The sequence below is a fragment of the Podarcis muralis genome, chromosome 13 (genome assembly GCF_964188315.1).
Source record: "Podarcis muralis chromosome 13, rPodMur119.hap1.1, whole genome shotgun sequence".
NCBI lineage: Eukaryota > Metazoa > Chordata > Lepidosauria > Squamata > Lacertidae > Podarcis > Podarcis muralis.
This window is the reverse complement of record NC_135667.1, coordinates 15,281,792-15,301,067: the sequence shown is the minus strand read 5'-3', so window position 1 is coordinate 15,301,067 and position 19,276 is coordinate 15,281,792. Positions and strand designations below refer to the sequence as shown.

At 52.5% G+C, this 19,276-nt stretch overlaps 2 protein-coding genes across 3 annotated transcripts; both read left to right on the top strand.

Moving 5' to 3' along the window:
• Positions 1–796: 796 nt before the first annotated feature.
• ZNF668 (zinc finger protein 668) lies at positions 797–7,630 on the top strand. Of its 2 annotated transcripts, none has more exons than XM_028704147.2 (2): positions 797–1,015; positions 5,089–7,630. In XM_028704147.2, the coding sequence occupies exons 1-2, from the start codon at positions 968–970 to the stop codon at positions 6,874–6,876; spliced, it is 1,836 nt and encodes a 611-aa protein (XP_028559980.2). In that variant the 5' UTR covers positions 797–967; the 3' UTR covers positions 6,877–7,630. The 2 variants fall into 2 exon arrangements, with proteins under 2 accessions (XP_028559980.2, XP_028559981.2); XM_028704148.2 differs by lacking the exon at positions 797–1,015 and adding an exon at positions 1,384–2,805.
• A 110-nt stretch (positions 7,631–7,740) lies between these two features.
• Positions 7,741–16,499, top strand: PRF1 (perforin 1). Its single transcript, XM_028704153.2, has 3 exons — positions 7,741–11,154; positions 13,578–14,148; positions 15,221–16,499. The coding sequence occupies exons 1-3, from the start codon at positions 10,995–10,997 to the stop codon at positions 16,338–16,340; spliced, it is 1,851 nt and encodes a 616-aa protein (XP_028559986.2). The 5' UTR covers positions 7,741–10,994; the 3' UTR covers positions 16,341–16,499.
• Positions 16,500–19,276: the final 2,777 nt, after the last annotated feature.

Here is a 19,276-nt window from a genome sequence, read left to right as displayed (position 1 = left end):
GTAGGCGCTGAGTGGCATCTCCGGGATGAAAACTATTTTCAAACTCTGTGCTGGAAATTAGCTCGTCGTTACATTAGAACGGATACAGCGTATGGCTCTGCACTTTTGGCATCTCTATGAGACCTAACCGGAACTTCCTGTCCAAGTTTCAACGGCGGTTTCCGCTCTTGCAGTGCAAAGTATAGAGCGGTTTCGTTCGCCATAGAGATTCCGATAGAAGAGCGTCGCCGTCGCTGCTGGAGAAGAGAACGCGGACACAAAGGGTGGCTTCGATTTTACAGAAAGTTTCCCGCTCGTGCCTTTCAGGTTTCCCTGTGGTCGCCTCATGTGGTGTGTTACAGAGATACAGGTCCCAACAACAACAGTTCCAGTCGGAACGTATATTTAGTTCCGTGCTTCCGAAGCCATAGAGAAGACCGCATTACAACCGCAACAAATCTCATCCCCATTACACCCCTTGCCATTCCAGGATGCGTCTCCGGCCAACGCAACTGAAAAGCAGAACGACCCCAAATTTGGAACCAGGGATTTTCTTTTTATAAAAGGAGCGGGGTCAAAAGTTACCGGGAAACGCCACACTACGCTCGGTGTAACGGCCAAACCCTTCCCCGCCACACTTCCTGTCCGTCACGAAACTTCGCCCCGCTTTCCGATGCCACACTTCCGATCCTGTGCAACTCCGAATCCCTTCCCAGCTGCATCCTCGGCCATGCCACACTTCCTGTCCGCTCTCCCACCCCGCCCCGTCCCTTGCAATCCAACGAAGCTGTTTTTAAAAGGCCTCCGCCCTGGATATAAAATGCAATTATTTGATTTAGGCTGAAGCAGAGATGGGAGCCGAATCCCTGCCCGGCGTAGTCAACGGGACTTGGGCTAAGTAGCAATTCCTGCCCCCCCCCGCGGTCCTCCCCTTTCTGCCTCCGTTTCCTCCGGGGTCCTAGCGCTCCTCCTTTTTCTCCTCCTCCCGATGGAGCCGCAGACGAAGGAGAAAGCGAATAGACAAAGGAGAGAGCAGGTAAGGAGAGAGCAAGAAATGCAGGCTGGGGCAGCCTTCCTTGGCCTTGACTTAATGTCTTCTTTCTATTTAATAATGCATTTTTAAAAACGATAAAAAAATAATAAATAAAAAGCAGATCGGTCCTGGTGCATCGCCTGGCGTTGGACCCTGCTCCCCCTCCTTGCGCCCAGGCGGCCACCTCCCCTGGTCCTAAAGACAGCCATTTTGCCGGGGAGTCTCCGGAGATGCGTTTCTGGCTCGGGTGCCAGGCGCTGCCGGGACCTGCCCGGGCATCGCGGAGCCTGAGAGGGGGCCTGGGGGGTGGGGTGGGGGGCTGAGAGCCTTTTGCTTTGTGTGGGGAGCGGGGAAGCAAGGGAGATGCGGGCTTCTCCTCCTCCCTCCTCCTCCTCTTTTTGTTTGTTGGTCCCTCGGTCCTAGAGACAGCCATTTTGCAAGGGAGGCTCTTCGGCCGGAGCAAACCTTTTGTGCGTCTCTGGGTTGCTCTCCCGGCCCCCCGAGCATCCAGCGGCAAACATCTGCTAGCAATTGCTCTCCCGGCAGACGCGCAAACGCCCAGACGTCCCCTTTGTTGCTGGAATCTATATTACGCCAGGGAGGTGGGAATTCCTTTGCAAAGGCTGTCTTTTAGGAGAGCAGTTTCTGCAACAGATCTGCCCATCTGCGAGAGCATTTTGCTATTAAAAAAAAGTAGATGGATGGGCAGCTCTAGCTCTCCGAAGGTTTTGTTTTCTTAACTAGAACCCCTCCATCCCGCATTTTACAGATGAACACGGAGAGAGTCTTTTGCCCGACGATTTCCATATGAGCATAAGAGAGTAGTTCACGTTAAAAGGAGGGACAAACCCTTGTGGGTGTTTCAAAATATCGTTTAATCTCACAGTGCTTACATTAGTATATGGAATAGCGGCAATCCCCAAGTACATTCCACTGTAATGACGACCTCCGTAGGTGGTGATGGGGATGTAAGCAAAGTTGTGTACATGCAAATATAGCCATAGCCCCCCACCTACCCAATTTGAAGCTTTATCTTCTAGAGACCCCACTCTCCTCTTCTCCCCCTTCCCTTCCCGCAAACAGTTTTTAACCAGGGAATAGGGACTCAGAAATAGGAATTATTCTGGTAAATAGAGACATTCTGGATTTATGCTGAATCAGATCGTCTCCGCTTCAAATTGGGTTCCAAATAGATCACTGCAACTTCGAAGTGTTTCTCTCTCCAGCCTCCCTCAAATCTGTACTCTAGGAAGCATCTAGCTTTCTTCCCTAGATTCAGGTCAATTTACATAATGCATTTATTTTGCTTCCACGTCAAACCTTTATTTTGAGGCTTTAGGCATTGAGTGGCAGCTATTTTTTGTACGAAAGGACAGGTGCCTTGACTCTTCGGATGAGAAGCCTGTACCTTCTGCCTAGGAAAGCTTCACTTCTGCTCCCAGATGTACGAAGGCTGGCTGTGGTCCTGTAGTGTGAAATGGGCATTCCAGATGTGCTCAGAGGCACTCTTTGTAGCAACCTTTGAAGTGGGTTCCTTAGCTCAGATTATGCCCTGGGGAGAGGGGAAAGACTTTCTCTTGCAGGTTCTATTGTCCAGCCAGTCTCTCTCCTCTGCAAACTCCTCTCCATGGTTTGCAAACCTTTGTTGCCTTTCCCTCGCTGGGGTCTTAGAGACAGCCATTTTACATCCCAGGACTTCAGCCCATACAAAGGGAATAGAATTCTTCCTGTGTATACATCTCTGATTGCCTTTGCAAATCCCAGGAACTCCACCGGAAAGAGAATTGTGGATGGTGCTTATGATTATTTTTTTATTTCCCTCTGGAATTGTTCTTCCATCTTCCATAAAGATGCATTTTAGCTGTTTTCTCCTCCCTTTATCCTCTCCCTGCCCCCATCCCCAGATCTTAATCCAGCCATTTTGCAAAGAGCACCATCCCGGCTCTGGGGGAGGCAAGCAAAATTCCTCCACGATCTGTCTTTGTTGAGCAGAGAAACGTATCATTTCCACCCCTTCCCCACCCCAAACATACTCTCCTGTCTGGATTTTGAACTCTGTTCCTACCAGCTGTCCTTTTCCTTCCCTCCTGGGGGACTAATATGGGTCCCTGTACCCCAGATAGCCATTTTGCAACTATTCTGCATAAGGCAGGGAGAATTTTGGTGGTGGTGGTGTTTTGTTGAGTGTGCCTTGCAAACTGCCTGCAGGGCAGAGTCTCTCTTGTGCTAAGGGAATTTCTGCATTCCAAAACCCCGTCCCTTCCTAGATTCATAGATAACTGTGGCTTCTCAGAGCCCAGGCCCCAGTGACACCAGCAGCTATAGGCCCCACTCGCAACACGAACAACTTGCATATATATTAAACAGAATATATGTTATCCCCCCCCCAAAAAAAAATGCTGTACCATTTAGCCCCATGGAATAAATATCTTCCACCTACATGCTTATTATTGTCTGGTTTTTACTGGATGCATTCAATTTATTTTTGTTTGGTTGATGAGTTTTACCCTTCCAGCCTTAGACCACAAATCTTTAATTCATTTACAGCAGCACTCGGGATTTCCCCCTGCCTCCATGCAGTCCCTCTTCTATGGCAAATCTAACCCCATGAGGTTGGGCAATCAACTCCCCAGCCGTACCAATGATTATTTAAGGGCTGAGTGCTGATGAGCCCTGACTCAGTTTGCTTGCACTATATTTCTTCTCTACAACCCAGAACTTGTGGCTCTGCTTCTCCCGCATCTATCTATCAAGCAGTTGCTGCCTTGTGACTAGAAGAGGGAAGGATGACTCTAGGCCAGGCATAGGCAACCTTTAGCCCTCCAGATGTTTTGGCCTACAACTCCCATGATCCCTAGCTAGCAGGACCAGTGGTCAGGGATGATGGGAATTGTAGTCCAAAACATCAGGAGGGCTGAAGGTTGGCTATGCCTGCTCTAGGCCCACCTCCCCATCACTTAGGGCCTGTGGGTGATGCTGTGAAGGAGCTAGCTCCAACAGGCCACTAGACCTCATGAAGAGAATGGCAGAACCCTTTATGTGGGCAGCTGTCGGTTGCTTCTTGGGAATTGCAAGTGGGGAGAGTTCCTGTTGCTCTCCGGTCCCTTTTACAGGCATCTGGTTGGCCACCGTGAGAACTAGGAAGGACTGGACTAAGGCATGATTCAGCTGGGCTCTTCTTCATGGTTGTGGGAGCACAGTGTTGAAGAAGAGTATTGCAGGATCAGGCCGATGGCCCATCTAATCCAGCCAACCAGATACCTGGGGGAAACCTGGGACCAGAATGTGAGCACAAGAACACTCTCCCCTCCTGTGGTTTCCAGCAACTGGTATTCAGCTTGGGGGTAATCCTGGATCCTTTGCTGCCATTTGAGGCTCAGGTGGCCTCAATGGCCTGGAGTGCCTTTCATCAGCTTAGGCTGGTGGCCCAGCTGTGCCCCTACCCAGACAGGGACAACCCAACTACTCTTGTCTATGCTCTGGTAACCTTGAGGTTCTGCAATGGGTTATACATACTCTGAAGACGTACATACTGTATTCATACTCTGAAGGCTCTGAAGACGGCTTGGAAACTTCAGCTGGTGCAGAATTCAGCGGTCATACTTCAGGAGATGAGACCGCCTCTCTCCATATGAACCAACCTGGTTCCTGTGGTCATCGTCTCAGGCCCTTCTTCATGTGCCTCCTCCAGGAGAGGTCCGGAGGGTGGCAATACAAGAGCTGGTCTTTTCTGCAGTGGCTCCCCATTTGTGGAATGCTCTCCCTAGGGAGGCTCGCCTGGCACCTTCATTTATACGGCTTTGGGCGCTAGGTGAAAACTCCTCTTCAAGCAGGCCTTTGGCACATTGACATCCTTTACTCTTTTAGATGGGCTTGGCGCAGGGCGGTTTATTGGCTTGTGGGTTTTTTGTTCTGGGTTTTTACAATGTTTCTTGTGTTTTTATCTTGTATTCTTATGTTGCCAACCACCCTGAGATCTACGGTGGAAGGGCAGTGTACAAATCAAACCAACAAACAAATATTCAGAATTTTTGCTGCCTCCAACTTTTAGCTTCCTTCTGCTTGTTTTGTTTCAGGCAGAGGGCTCTCCCAAAATGGCGGAGGCTGTGGAGGAGGAGGAGCCAGAGGTGGAGGTGAAGCTGGAGGACGATGAGGAGGACGAGCCCGGCTACATCCAATCCGGCAGGCGCTACAAGTGCCTGACGTGCAGCAAGACCTTTCCGAACGCGCCCCGTGTACAGCGCCACCTGAAGTCCCATGTGGCCGGCGACGGCTTGGCCAGCAAGCTGTCGTGCCCCAGCTGCAGGAAGGAGTTCCCCGACCGCGGGCAGCTCCGCAAGCACCAGCTCAGCCACCAGACGGAGCGCCCCTTCCAGTGCCAGCTGTGCGCCAAGGCCTACAAGACAGCGCCCGAGCTGCGCAACCATGGGCGCAGCCACAGCGGCGAGAAGCCCTTTGTGTGCCATGAGTGCGGCAAGGCCTTCATGCAGCCGGTCTGCCTGCGGGTGCACATGGCCCGCCACACGGGGGACCTCCCTTTCCGCTGCCAGCAGTGCCACAAGGGCTATGGCACGCTCTCCAAGCTGAAGATCCACCAGCGCTCCCACACGGGCGAGAAGCCCTACTCGTGCGGCGAGTGCGGCAAGCGCTTTGCAGATCCCTCGGTTTTCCGCAAGCACCGCCGCACCCACGCTGGGCTGCGCCCCTACCAGTGCCAGGCGTGCCACAAGACCTACGCCGAGCTCAAGGACCTGAAGAACCACGAGCGCTCGCACACGGGTGAGCGGCCCTTCCTGTGCCAGGACTGCGGCAAGGCCTTCTCGCGCTCGTCGTCGCTGGCCTGCCACCAGCGCATCCACGCGGCCCACAAGCCCTACCGCTGCAACCTGTGCGGCAAGGGCTTCACGCAGCTCTCCTCCTTCCAGAGCCACCAGCGCACGCACTCTGGGGAGAAGCCCTTCCTGTGCCCGCAGTGCGGACGCATGTTCAGCGACCCCTCCAGCTTCCGGCGGCACCAGCGGGCGCACCAGGGCCTCAAGCCCTACGCCTGCGACAAGTGCGGCAAGGCCTTCCGCCAGCCGGCCGACCTGGCCATGCACCAGCGCATCCACACGGGTGAGAGGCCCCACAAGTGCCCCCAGTGCGACAAGAGCTTCGTGGCCTCGTGGGACCTCAAGCGCCACCTGCTGGTGCACTCGGGGCAGCGGCCCCACCAGTGCGGCGAATGCGGCAAGAGGTTCGCTGAGCGCGCCAGCCTCACCAAGCATTACCGCGTCCACTCCGGGGAGAGGCCCTTCAAATGCGGCCGCTGCGGGAAGGCCTTCGTGGTCTCGTCCAGCCTCAGGAAGCACGAGCGCACCCACGGCAACGAGGCCGGCGACAAGCCCGCCCCCCTCGCCAGCCAGGACCTCCTCGCCACAGACCAGACGGCCATCGTGGTCGCCACGGTGATGCCTGCTTGCGGGGAGTGCGGTGAGGCCTTTGGCTCCGCTCAGGAGCTGCGGCGCCACGAGCGGCTGCTCCACCCTTCCCTGCGCCCGTTCCCCTGCCCCGAGTGCGGCAAGGGGTTCTCGGACCGGGCCGGGCTGCGCAAACACGAGCGCATCCACTCCGGGGTCCGCCCCCATGCCTGCCCCCAGTGCCCCAAGGCCTTCCTGGGCGCCTCCGACCTGCGCAAGCACCTCAAGACGCACGCGGCCACCGAAAACAGGAGCCCCGACGAGACCGTGGTGACCGCCACCATCACGACCTACGAGCAGCTGCTCCCCGCCCACATCCACCCTCATCACGATGACGACGGGATGGAGACGGACAAGGATTCTCCCTCAGACTGTCTTCCAGAGGCTCTCACTGAACCTTCCTAAGTGCAGTCTCTTCTTTCCTGACGTGTGACTGGGCAGCTTGGCTTGCCAGAATCATGGCTTCCCCATACCATGGTGGCATGCCTTTATGAACCCCATAGTCTGTCCTCCCTTCCCCTTCCTTCCTTCCTTCCTTCCTTCCTTCCTTCCTTCCTTCCTTCCCTCCTCCCTCCCTCCTTCCCTCCCCTTCCCCTTCTTTCGCTCCTTCCTCATAAGGCTGTGTGGTTGGCACTCCTTTGACGCCTCCCCTTTGGAGTACAGCTCTTGCTCCTCCAGCTCTTCTCCTTGTAGAAGCAGGCTTGGCTTTGGGCGCTTCGTAAGTCTTGCCTCTTAAGTCGGTGTGGCTTTAGGCTCCCTCGCTAGCCCTGCCCCTTCCCCCAGCATCAGACATTTGCCTACCTGGTGGAACATCAACGACGTGCCTGGGCAGGTCGGGGTGTGTGGATGAGCTTTTAAAACACGGACACCCCCTCACACACACACCAATAGGAGTCCATATTTGTTGCGTCTGTGCGTGTGCTTCTGCCTCTTGCAGACCCATCCTGCTATCGGGTTGTGTGCGCATCTGTGGCAATCCATTGGTTTATTGACACTGTGGGTTTTTTTTTGGGGGGGGGGTGGAGTTAAATTAGGGAAGTGGGTGGGGGGAGAATGCAAGGAACCTCCCCCCGCCCTATCAACTCCCAGGACAATTAACTCTACTCAATCCGGATCATGCTGTCCGAACAGATCAAATAAAAGCCTTGTGGGTGTTTTTTTTTAAAAAAAGTGGATGGAGAACGTGCTCGATCCTATAAGACTTGCAAGTTGTGGTTATGGGGTAACAGGACCCCAAAGTCTTTTTACTCCCCTGGCCTGACCTACTGAATCTGGCTCCTCCTCCAGAGCTGAGGGTGGAATTCAGATGTCCTGCTCCTTTCCTGCCGGCTGCTACAAACCTCCCCAGGGAGCACAGCAGTCTTCGGCCATCCATATTGCGTAGCCCTTGTTACTGCGAAGCCTCTGCTGCTGATTGGCTGGGCTGCTGTGACAGCTCAGAATGCTCAGCTGCTCATGGAAGAAAGCAGTTTGCTGGGCCGCTTGTCTGGGGGAAGGGGAATTTGTCAGTTTGGTTGGGGTTTAAACATCGCACGGAGAGCGGCGAGGAAGAGAGCACGCGAGGGCCTTAAGGGCAAGGAAGCTGGAGACAGCAACAATTACACACGCAGCTTGTACAAAATGTACACACACAATGCATTGGCGGGAAGGAAGTGGGCAGGCAGTGTGTGAGAGGTGGGTGCTAGGCCCTGGCTAGAGCAGCGTGGGGGGGCAACTTTTTTCATGTATGTCGGGGGCATGTTAACTTGTCTAAAATTAGTGGCTCTGGCTGGTGGAGCACGTCATGCAGCCTCTTGTTCACAGGCGATTGTGGCGTTAATAAGAATAATAATTTTATTATTTATATGCCTCCCATCTGACTGGGTTCCCCCAGCCACTCCGGGCAGCTTCCAACAGAATATTAAAACACACACACAAAAAAACCCCTCAAACATATTAAGGCCTAACCCTGTAGTCAAAGACAGTGTGTTTTCTGGGCTTCACCTCTCCCTGGTGTGTGAACAGCTGTGAGTGGCTGGTGGTCCAGGGTTCCTGCCGTCAAGTCGTGAAATTGCTTGCTAACATCTTTTCTGTGGCGGGAGGTGTCAAAAGCAATTGTCTTCCCATGGCAGGGCCAGTGGTTGGGGCCTCTCACTCGTGATGTTTGGCCAACCCAGACCAGGATGAGATTAGGGTGTTTCGTTTTCACTAGAGGCCCTGTGCCTTTTCAGCTGCACAGCAGACAGAAATTTAGCAGGCAAAGCTGCCGGGTCTTTGAGTCGGACCACAGGATCCTGCCTTAGGCTGAGGCAGACCATTGGTGCATCTATCTCAGTACTGTCTACACTAACTGGCAGCAGATTTTGGGGATTTTGGACAAAGATGTTTCTCCTAGCGCATCCTGGAGCTGCCAGGGATTGAACCCGGAGCCTTCTGCATGCCAAGCACATGTTCTGCCAGTCTGACCAGTCTCTGCTTCAACAGGCAGCAGCTCCCCACTGAATGTGGGACAGAACTCCATGCAAAATATGTGCCTTAAACCTCTCCGCTTCCCCCAGCAATACTTCTCTGCGGTAGGAGCAGCTCCATCTATTGAATGTTCACTTAGTTGTAAAGGTAAAGGGATCCCTGACCATTAGGTCCAGTCGTGACTGACTCTGGGGTTGTGGCGGTCATCTCGCTTTACTGGCCGAGGGAGCCGGCGTACAGCTTCTGGGTCATGTGGCCAGCAGGACTAAGCCGCTTCTGGTGAACCAGAGCAGCGCACGGAAATGCCATTTACCTTCCCGCCTGAGCGGTACCTATTTATCTACTTGCACTTTGATGGGCTTTCGAACTGCTAGGTGGGCAGGAGCAGGGACTGAGCAACGGGAGCTCACCCCGTCACGGGGATTCGAACCGCCGACCTTCTGATCGGCAAGTCCTAGGCTCTGTGGTTTAACCCACAGTGCCACCCACGCCCCTTCACTTAGTCTTAGCAGATATTAAAGGTGTGCAGCCTTTGCCTGTAGAAAGGCAGATTAGAAAGGTTCCAGGGCCCTGACCTCCGTTCCAAACCCTCAACTCTTTGGGCCAGAGGTGGCCAATGTAGCCCCCTCCAGATGCTATGGACTACAACTCCCATCACCCCAGATCATTGGCCATGCTCGTTGGGGCCAGTGGGACATTGGGGGACCCTGGCTGCCCCTGCTCTGCACCCAGGAGGATGCGACAGGGTGCAGCCCTCCAGCTGCCATTGGATACCTTCAGTCCCCACCCGCGTGGCCCAGGGTGAAGGATGATGGGAGTTGTAGTCGAACAACACCAGGACATTTCTCTCTCCTGCAGAATGACCTGGCAAGGTTGTCTTTAGCCTCAGCAGAGCTCAGTCCTTGCAGACAGAAGCTCCAAGATTCAACCTTGGGCATCCAAAGAGCTTCCCTGTTGACAATACTAAGCAAAGTGGACCAGTAAGAGGCAGCTTCCCTGTTGAGCTAAATCCCCAGCAACTCCAGCTAAAAGGATAATATAAAAATCTGGTGTTTGCTGCTGCAGTCTGATCAAGTATAATGTTCTCCATTGGCTAGGAAACTTTTGCATCCCAAGAGCCGCATTCCCTTCTGGGCAACCTCCTGAGGGCCATGTCCCAGTACTGGGTGGGGCCTGGGATAAAAGTGAGCAACAAACATACCCCTCCCACTTTCTGTCATAGGTTAGCTTATGTATACAGCCACACAGGGCTGGGGTGGTGGCGGCGGCCTGGAGAGAGGGGTGGTGGCCTAAAAAGAGATATAGAGGCCAGAACAAGAGGCTTGGGTGGCCCCAATTGAGATCTGGGTTGCCCCCTTCAGTATGCCTCTTGAGCAAAACAACAACAACAACTATTATTATTATTATTATTCCCCACATATCTGGCTGGGTTGCCTCAGCCACTCTGGGCTGCTCCCAATACATATAAATACATAATATAACATCAAACATTAAAAACCTGAACCTGGGAACTTTTGCATGCAAAGCAGAAACTGTTGACTGTGGGCTACATCACTTCTCTCCTTCCCTCCCTCTGTCCTATGGTCAGGGAAATACACCCAGAAATGTTCAATTCAGCCTTGAAAATAGCTGTTTGCCTGTGGTGAGTAGAAAGAGCCTCAAGGTGAGCAGACACAGTCATTTTTGCAAGGCATTTTGTTCTCTCTCACATTTTCTGTGGCTAGTGTTTATCAGAACAGGTCTCGAGAGACCAAAGTTTAAAATCCTCACTTGGGCATGAGGTGAGTTTGAGCCATTCATGTTCTCTCTCAGCCTAGCCTATTTCACAGGGCTGCTGTTGGGGAGGGCGAGGTGGTGCAGGCACCCAGAGCTGCTTAAAATGAGGATGAGACAAAAGCAATGCAACAAATAAGAATAAATAAATTAGCAGAGGTGTAAATGTTGATGTCCTTCTCCCCCAACTTGCAATGTTCCTTTAGCAACCAACCCACCTCCTAACCCACACACAACGGCTTGTGATGAGTGTTGACCTCAGAATCCCACCTGCTCTCCTTTTCTCAGCCGCCTTGTGATCAATGACTCTTGTCACATCTGAGGTTAGGTTTCTTTTCCCCCTTTCTGAACTGCGACATCCTGTCTCTGGGAGACAGATACATGCGCACGCAGACACCAGCCCCAGTCGAGCAACACACGGACCCACCAGCCGACACGCTGACTTTCCTTCTCCTTCTGAAGGTAGGTATTTGTGGGTGGATATTAGAAGAAAGGAAGTTGGATCAGTAGCCTCCATTATTTGTTGACTTTCTTTGCTTGACCTGGGAGTGCAGAGACCCCCCAGGTGTCTCTATTTTCCAGAGACGTCCCTGATTTAGAGAAACCGTCCCGGTTTCTGATTTGATCCTGGAATGTCCCACTTTTCCTTAGGATGTCCCTATTTTCATTGGAGAACTGTTGGATGGTATGGTGGGATGTCCCTATTCTCACTGGAATTTTTTTGGAGGGTTTGGAGTTACCCGACCCCCAAGCAATCCTGAAGGCAATCCTGTATAGGGAAGTTTTTAAAAATGTTTTGTTATGTTTTTACATATGTTGGAAGCTGCCCATAGTGGCTGGGGAAACCCAGTAAGATGTGTGGGGTATAAATAGTAGAATTGTCATTATGGAATGGGACGTTCCTATTTTCATCGGAGAAATGTTGGAGGGTATGGGAGTGTGACAAGGGGTGTGGGGTTTGCCCAAGGAAAGCCTCTCACGTCCCCTTCATTGCCCCACTGCAAAACAGCAGCCCTACTTTCCGGTAGTTGCTCCCCCCCCCCCGCTTTACTCCTGCAATCCCAAATTGGAGGGAACCTGGGATGCACTCAAGCAATAGCTTCTTCAACGTGCACCTTTGTGGTTTACTCAGAGTGTAAAGGCAGCCCGCATTCTCTCCGACCCTCTTCTAAACCTCATATGAGTGTGCTGCCCACTTACAGCTCCAATTCTAAACTTCCAAGTACGGTAGCCTGTAGCATCCAGACACAGGAAGATTCTCAGTCCATGAGTCTGGCAAATGTACACGTTTCAGCAATCAAATCAAGAAACTTTTCTTGCCAAAGTTGGAAGCCACTTCCAGTCTCTGCCAAGCTGTGGCAATATTCTGGTCTGTGTTCCTTTGAGAATCAAGATGTAGCGGAGGCTGTCGCAGTTTCAAGAAATATAATTTATTCCTCTATTTACACCTTCAGTCCTCATGGAGAGAGTCCAGATCTTACAGCATGGCCATCTCAAGAGGGGCTTGTTCCCCACAGCCGTGCAGTGCAGAAGTCCGATGCATCTCCTGCCAAAATTGCTCTGGCCTTTGTTCCCAGCTATTCCAAGCCTCCTGCCAAAGGCCCAAAACGTTCTTGTGACATCACACCCACACCTTTCGTTCCTCTCAATGGCTGCTCTTCCTGCCTTTTGTCAAGTTAACGACTGGGACGGCTCCTCTGACAGGGGTCTCCTATCACAGAAAAACTGGCCTGGCCTGAATTGTGGCACTTTTTGCCAAATCCAGCAAAGTCTGGTTCCAAGCATTTATTGGACCTAAGAACTCTGAGGACTCTGCCCACCCCCCACCCCAAAAAAACACCCTAAAACACTTTAGCTGAGAGGTTTTGCATCCTAAGGAAAGAGGGCTGTGAAGTTGTTGAGCTGCGCAAAAGGGGTATTGCCCCAATTTTATATATATATATATATACACACACAGTGATACACACACACACACACACACACACACACACACACACACACACAGGCCTTTTTTTTCAGCGGGAACCCATTGGAACTCAGTTCCGGAATCTCTCAGGTGGGCGCCATTGCCATTCTAAGAGAACAAGGAAGACGTTTATGGTGAGTTGCGGCACCTTTTTCCAGAAAAATAGCCAGGAGTGATGGGATGTGGAGTCCAACAACACCTCAAGGGCCACAGGTTAATCACCTGTTGTTTAGTTATTTTATTACATTTGTATGGTTCTCCTTCTCCCCAGGTTATCCTCTCAACAACCCTGTGAGGTAGGCTAGGCAGAGAGATTAAGATCTCCCCAAGGTCGAGCTTCGTGGCTGAGTGGGGATTCAAACTCGGGTTTTTTTTGCTCCTTGTCCAGCACTCAAACCACAACACCACACTGGCTCCCACTTCACACAAACCACTTCTCATATACACCATCGTGAAGCACAATAAGGACACGTGCGAGAAAGTTTAATACAGATGTAGATGGAATGCAGAAACAGGGTGAAAGTTTCTGCACTTGAAAGTTGGAAAATGAAGCTGTTTAATAGGCACTGACAAGACCATAGATTTTTGCCTGATAGGCAGTAGCAAGGAGTTCCACAGGGCAATGCTGCCACATGAAGTGCCTGATTCTGAGAGCACACAGAGCAGGCCTCCTGATGAGATGGTATCTGCAGAGTGCAGTGACAGCTTGGGTATATCATGGGTGAAATCAGGTATACCGGTCCCCCGTTGTATAGGGTTTTTGTACACTAAATCCCCGAACTTAGCCTGGTAGTGAGTTTGCAGCCAGTGCCTCAAAGCCCTTCCTCAGAATCACTCCTTCCCACATTGCAACGGACTAACTTCAAGCATGCACCGCATCCCAGGACGAACCGAGTTATCAGTTCCTTTCTCGTTGCAGGGTGTCTTCCCAGAGGGCCGGCCATGCTGAAAGCGAGCCCTGCGTCCTCCGTGCCTCTCCTCTTCCTCTTCCTCCTCTTCCCCAGCATCTCCCCGCAATGCCACAAGGCCACGGAGGATGAATGCCTGGAACACAAGGACTTCGTCCCTGGGCACAGCTTGGCCGGCGAGGGCATCGACATCACCACTCTGGAGAAGAAAGGGGCAAAGGTCCTGGATATGAACCAGTGGCAGAGGCCGGACGGGAGCTGCACCTTGTGCCAGAACCCCCTGCTGGAGGGGAAGCCGCTCCAGAGGCTCCCGGTGGCTGCCGTCGACTGGGAAGCCAAAACCTCGTGCCAAAGGAGTGTGCATTCCTCTGTGCAGGAGTCTGGCATCTCTCTGGTCCTGGCAGAAGGATCCGATGTGAAGAACGACTGGAAGGCAGGGCTGGAGGTGGAGGTGAAGCCCCAGGCCCTGGCCCAGGTGGCTCTGGCAGGATCCCGCTCCAAGATGGCTGAATTCAGCCGGGAGAAGAGCTCTCAGGACAAGTACAGTTTTGCGAGCCATGAGGTCTCCTGCTCCCACTACAGGTGATGAAGGCAGGGAATGGGGAAAGGCAGGGTAGAGGAATGGCTTGGGGGCAGACAGGGAGAAAGGCCGAAGGGCCGTAGCTGGCTTTTCATGCTGATTTGTTAAGGGTGCCGGGAAATGTAGATCTGGGAGGCAGCGCCAGCCCGAGACGTTTCAGCACCCGAGGCAAACCACAAAACGGCACCCCTCCATTTGGGGTGAGTGAAGATCTACATTGGGAACAAGGGAGGGAATCAAATCATTTACCCAATGGCGGAAGTGGACGGTGCTGTCTTTCTAGAAAAAGTGGTGCCAGAGCTCACCATGAACTTTCCCCTTGGAAACGGCACCCACCTGAAAGGTGCTGGAGATGAGCTCCAGTGAGCTGTGGCTGAAAATAAGTCCTGGAAGTGGGAATCAAAGGTCTTTGCAGAGGCGAAAGGGGCCTGCTCTGAATCAAGCCGGATGGGTGCAGAGCCAGGGGTGTAGCCAGGTTTTTTGTTAGGGGGTGAACCTCAGTTAGCTATGTATTTATATTGATTGGGGGGCAGCTGCCCCTCCCTGCCCCCCCTTGGCTATGCCCATGTGCAGAGCCCAGGAGATCTCAAAGGGCAGCGCCCACCATTTCCTCCCTGGGGTGGGAAGAGACCAGCAGCGCCTCCTGTTCACCAAGAGACCCCTGTAGAAGTAGCATCTGGAGGAGGCAGCAGATCCAGCCTCCAAGGAGTGCTTTGCAACCATTGCCGCCGCAACCATAAGTGATGCGTTCCTTGGAAGCTGGATCTGCTGGCCCTGTGGATCTTGCCGTCTAAGGCGGTCTCCTCACCTTGCCTTATGGGTGGGAGGGGTCAACTGCATGGCCTGGAAGCAGGCCAATCAAACCAAGAAGCCACATTTAAGCAATTGCTACCCCACACTCCTATTTGTCCAATTTGTGAGCAGGGAGAGGGGGGAATGGTTTTGTTCCACAAGAATTCCAGATCAACCTAACTTGCCCCACCCCAATTTTGCCAGCCTGCAATCCATCAGTGCCCACCGGAAAACAGTGACTGCCTGGGAGCTCCCTGAATAACCTCCTCCTTTCCCCTGCAGCTTCCGCCTTGGGCATCACTTGCCGCAGAGCAGCCATTTCAAATACGCCGTGAAGACCCTTCCCAAAAAGTACCAGCCTAACTCCCGGCTGGAATACCGCCAGCTGATCCAAACCTACGGGACCCATTTCATACAACAGATTCACTTGGGGGGCCGCGTGAGGGATGTGACGGCTGTGCGGGTGTGCGAGGCAACGCTGGACGGGGCGACCACGGACGAGGTCAAGGATTGCCTCAGCCTGGAGGCCGCAGCCAGCCTCGGCAAAGTCAAGATGGAGGCCGCCTTCCAGAAGTGTGAGGAGCTGAAGAAGAAGAGGAACTTCAAGGGCTCTTTCCACCAGACGTACAGCGAGCGGCAGACAGAGATTGTGGGCGGGAACAGCCAGGCGGACGTGCTCTTCTGCGACGGGCAGAGCACAGAGCCCTTCAAGGACTGGCTGGAAAGCCTCAAATCCATCCCCGGCTTGATCTCCTACTCCCTGATGCCCATCCACACCTTGGTGACCAAGGGGGACCCCAAGAGAGAGGGTTTGCGGCAGGCGGTAAGCGAGTACGTGAGAGAACGGGCGCTGTGGAGGAACTGCTCCCAGGCCTGCCCACCGGGGACGCGGCGCAGCGCCAGGGACACCTGCTCGTGCGTCTGCGCCAGTGACGGCACCACCAATGCCATGTGCTGCTCGCGGGCGCGAGGCCTGGGCAAGCTGAAGGTGACGATTGTGCGCGCCAGGAACTTGTGGGGAGACTACTGGTCACGGACTGACGCCTTCGTCAAGGTCTTCTACAACGGCAGGGAGATGCGCACTCCCACCATATGGAACAACGACAACCCAGAATGGAAGGTCCACTTGGATGTGGGGAACATCCAAGTCTTGGGGGAGACCAGCAAGTTGCGGGTACAGGTCTGGGACGAAGACAACAGATGGGATGACGACCTGCTGGGGTCGTGCGACGAACCCCTGCAAGCTGGGAAGCCGCAAAATAAAATATGTTACCTTAATCATGGGAGCCTGGAATTCCAATACCACTTGGAGTGCGGTCCCTTTCTAGGAGGTCCCTACTGCTTGGATTATGTCCCTCAGAAGCCGAACTATGTAGGTGACTTGTTGCAATGGAATAGCTAAGTGGACACGGTCAAGCAAAGGGTTCGAGCCCAATGGATTTCTCCCTCAAGCTTAGAGGACCCCGGTTTTTTAATGTTCAATGTTTTATTATGTTTTTGTATAGGCTGGAAGCAACCTAGTCAGATGGACAGGGTACAAATAATAAATTTATTATTATTAGTTGTTTCTGCATGTGCTACTTATCTCTAAAACACAATCTGTCTTTCTTCTCGCTTGCTAACATTCAAATCACCAAATTCCAGGTTTAGAGTTGTATCCATAGCTAGTCTGCTCAGAGAAGACCCACTGAAATGAACAAGCCCAAGAGTGTCATGTTAACTTAAATGGGCCTACTCATGAGTTAAGATAATTACAAGAATACCTCACAAGGTCAGCCAAGCCAGAGCCAATTTTTGGAGAGGGTGTCACGTATACCCCTGAAATGTGAGATATTCCTAATGATGGACGCTTCTGGCCATTTGCCAGTCCCCAGCACCCCCCGCAAACAGATGGGACATATAGATAGGACTGTATAGAATAGGAAATGCAAAGATTGAAAAGGTTGGTATGGGTTTCTTTGCGGTGGGAGGGAGGCTTGCACCTTCTCACTATTGCATGTGTATGAATTAATGGAACAGGACTAAAGGTGAGGGGAATACAGCCTATTATTAGGCTGTACATTAGGCCTTAATGTACATTAGGCCTTAATGTACATTAGGCCTTAATGCAGTGTTTCCCAACCTTTTTTGGGCAAAGGCACACTTGTTTCATGAAAAAAATCTCGAGGCACACCACCATTACAGCCCCGTGACGTCAGCGCGCAGCGTCACGCCGGGAGGGATGCACGAAAGTCTAAGTTTCAATTTTTTCCCCTCCCCCTTGCCTTCCTTCTGTGCCAACCGCCAAAAAGCCAAGAAAAAAGCCAAGACTTTAGGGCAGCAGGTCGACACGGAAGAAGCTCCTACCTAAGGACAGGTGCGACGGCCGTGTCCTCTTCTGCCACACTTGGCAGCCCTGCCTCATGGTCGTGACTCCCACCCTGATTTCTCCCCGCAGGTCGAGCGGCACAGGCAGCCCAATGTGTCCAGCCCAGACACAAGCCCCGCTTCCCCACTCTAGATCCTGAATGTGACCAAGTGCTCTGGACTCCCGAGCAGGGTGGGAAAGAGGACTCGCATCTGGTAGCCTCCGGGCTCCTCGCCTGCTCGAGGGATGGCATTGCAGGCAAGCTGCCGGCCGTCGCCATCGCCGCCCCCTCATGCGAGTGGACCTGCCCGGAGTGGTGGGCCGGGGGAGGCTCGCTCTCTGTGGGGATGTGGCCCGCACGCGCGGCCCCGCTTCCTCCTGCCCAGGGCTGAGCTCCTTACCCGCGATCTCGGTCTCGCGCACGCGGATCCCACTTATTCCGAAGCTTGCGCCACTAGCCGGGGCTCTCACACCGTGCCAGGGCGAGGCGGCGCGGCCCACTGATGTCATCGCAGCTCGCCGCCGCCCTCGACTTCCCTGTTCCCTCCCCTCCCTTGGGTCGCCGTGGTTACCGAGGACTGCCAGCTGCTCGGGCGAGCGTGGGGCATTAAGTGGGAGAAGGAAAATTAAAATTAAAACTCGCCTGAAGGCCGCCTCTCCGGCTATCTTTCGAATTTTTTAATTTTTCCCGCGGCACACCAGGCAACGTCTCGCGGCACACTAGTGTGCTGCGGAACACCGGTTGGGAAACACTGCCTTAATGTACTCAAACGCTGCCTTACGAAATACGTGTTTGGATGGGTGGCAGATTAAGTGGCATCATCTTAGTGCCACTTCTCTAGCAAGACACTTTTCTTTTGGCAAGTGAGTCGTTAGTGAATGGCACTGCATTAAAGCCCTTTGGAAAGAGGCCAGGTCTTCAATTAACACATTTCACACAACCCTAATGATCAGTTAAAAACTAAAGAGTTATCACCAGTCAGTCCTATCTGGAGTTAGAACCAGCAATGATTGGCAAGCGCAGAATATGTTCTGCAAAATGAAGGCGATTTGAACTGCTTCGGGGCAGGGATAAGTCTCTGGGCTAGTTTACAGTGGTACCTCGGGTTACATACGCTTCAGGTTACACACTCTTCAGGTTACAGACTCTGCTAACCCAGAAATAGTGCTTCAGGTTAAGAACTTTGCTTCAGGATGAGAACAGAAATCGTGCTCTGGCGGCGCGGCGGCAGCAGCAGGTGGCCCCATTACCTAAAGTGGTGCTTCAGGTTAAGAACAGTTTCAGGTTAAGAACAGACCTCCGGAACGAATTAAGTACTTAACCTGAGGTACCACTGTATATGCTTGGCAGAACAGCAAACCTCTCTCTCTGTCTCCCTCTCACACAATATTTTATGTTATAAAAGTGATTAGACTGACAAGAAAGCACATTACATCTCAACTGGAAAAGCATGTTGCATCTTCTTTGAAATCGCTGTACCAAATATTCAGCCACAAATGTCAAAAAGACCACACAGTCCACATCACAATTTAGCCCCCCACACCACAGTTTTTCAGTAAGAGGCTGAGGCAGGAAGTGGCAAGAGAGGCAGAAAGCAATATACGTCAGAGCTTACCACGGAAGAAACAAGTAGAAAGAAACCTTAAAGTAATTGGGAGGGCAGGGTGGGGGGAGGAAGAAGCTGACGGGAGACTCAAGCTTCTCTCCTTCTCAGACCAGATTTTCTCTCTATGCTTCTGCTACAAGACCTTGGACGCAGGGGACGCTACACAGACAATCTGTTCTGCTTATTGCCTTTTTAAAATATGTGATCATTTAGAACTTGCAGGGCTGAAACTTGCAGGTCTCTGTGTGTGTAAATGCTGAAGTTCTCAGGATGCGTATGTCCAATGCTACACTTTACAGAGAATAACTGAACTCAAAGTTCTTTTAGGGCACCAAATAAAAGACAATTTCTTTGTAAGCCTATATATATATATATATAAACCTT

What these genes read in the sequence shown, in the direction of transcription:
- ZNF668 (XM_028704147.2), top strand. Translation starts at nt 968, where the DNA reads ATGGAGCCGCAGACGAAGGAGAAAGCGAATAGACAAAGGAGAGAGCAG. An exon ending in ATAGACAAAGGAGAGAGCAG is followed by an intron (nt 1,016 to 5,088) that starts GTAAGGAGAGAG and finishes GTTTTGTTTCAG; the next exon opens with GCAGAGGGCTCTCCCAAAAT.
- PRF1 (XM_028704153.2), top strand. Translation starts at nt 10,995, where the DNA reads ATGACTCTTGTCACATCTGAGGTTAGGTTTCTTTTCCCCCTTTCTGAA. An exon ending in CTTTCCTTCTCCTTCTGAAG is followed by an intron (nt 11,155 to 13,577) that starts GTAGGTATTTGT and finishes TTCTCGTTGCAG; the next exon opens with GGTGTCTTCCCAGAGGGCCG. An exon ending in GTCTCCTGCTCCCACTACAG is followed by an intron (nt 14,149 to 15,220) that starts GTGATGAAGGCA and finishes TTTCCCCTGCAG; the next exon opens with CTTCCGCCTTGGGCATCACT.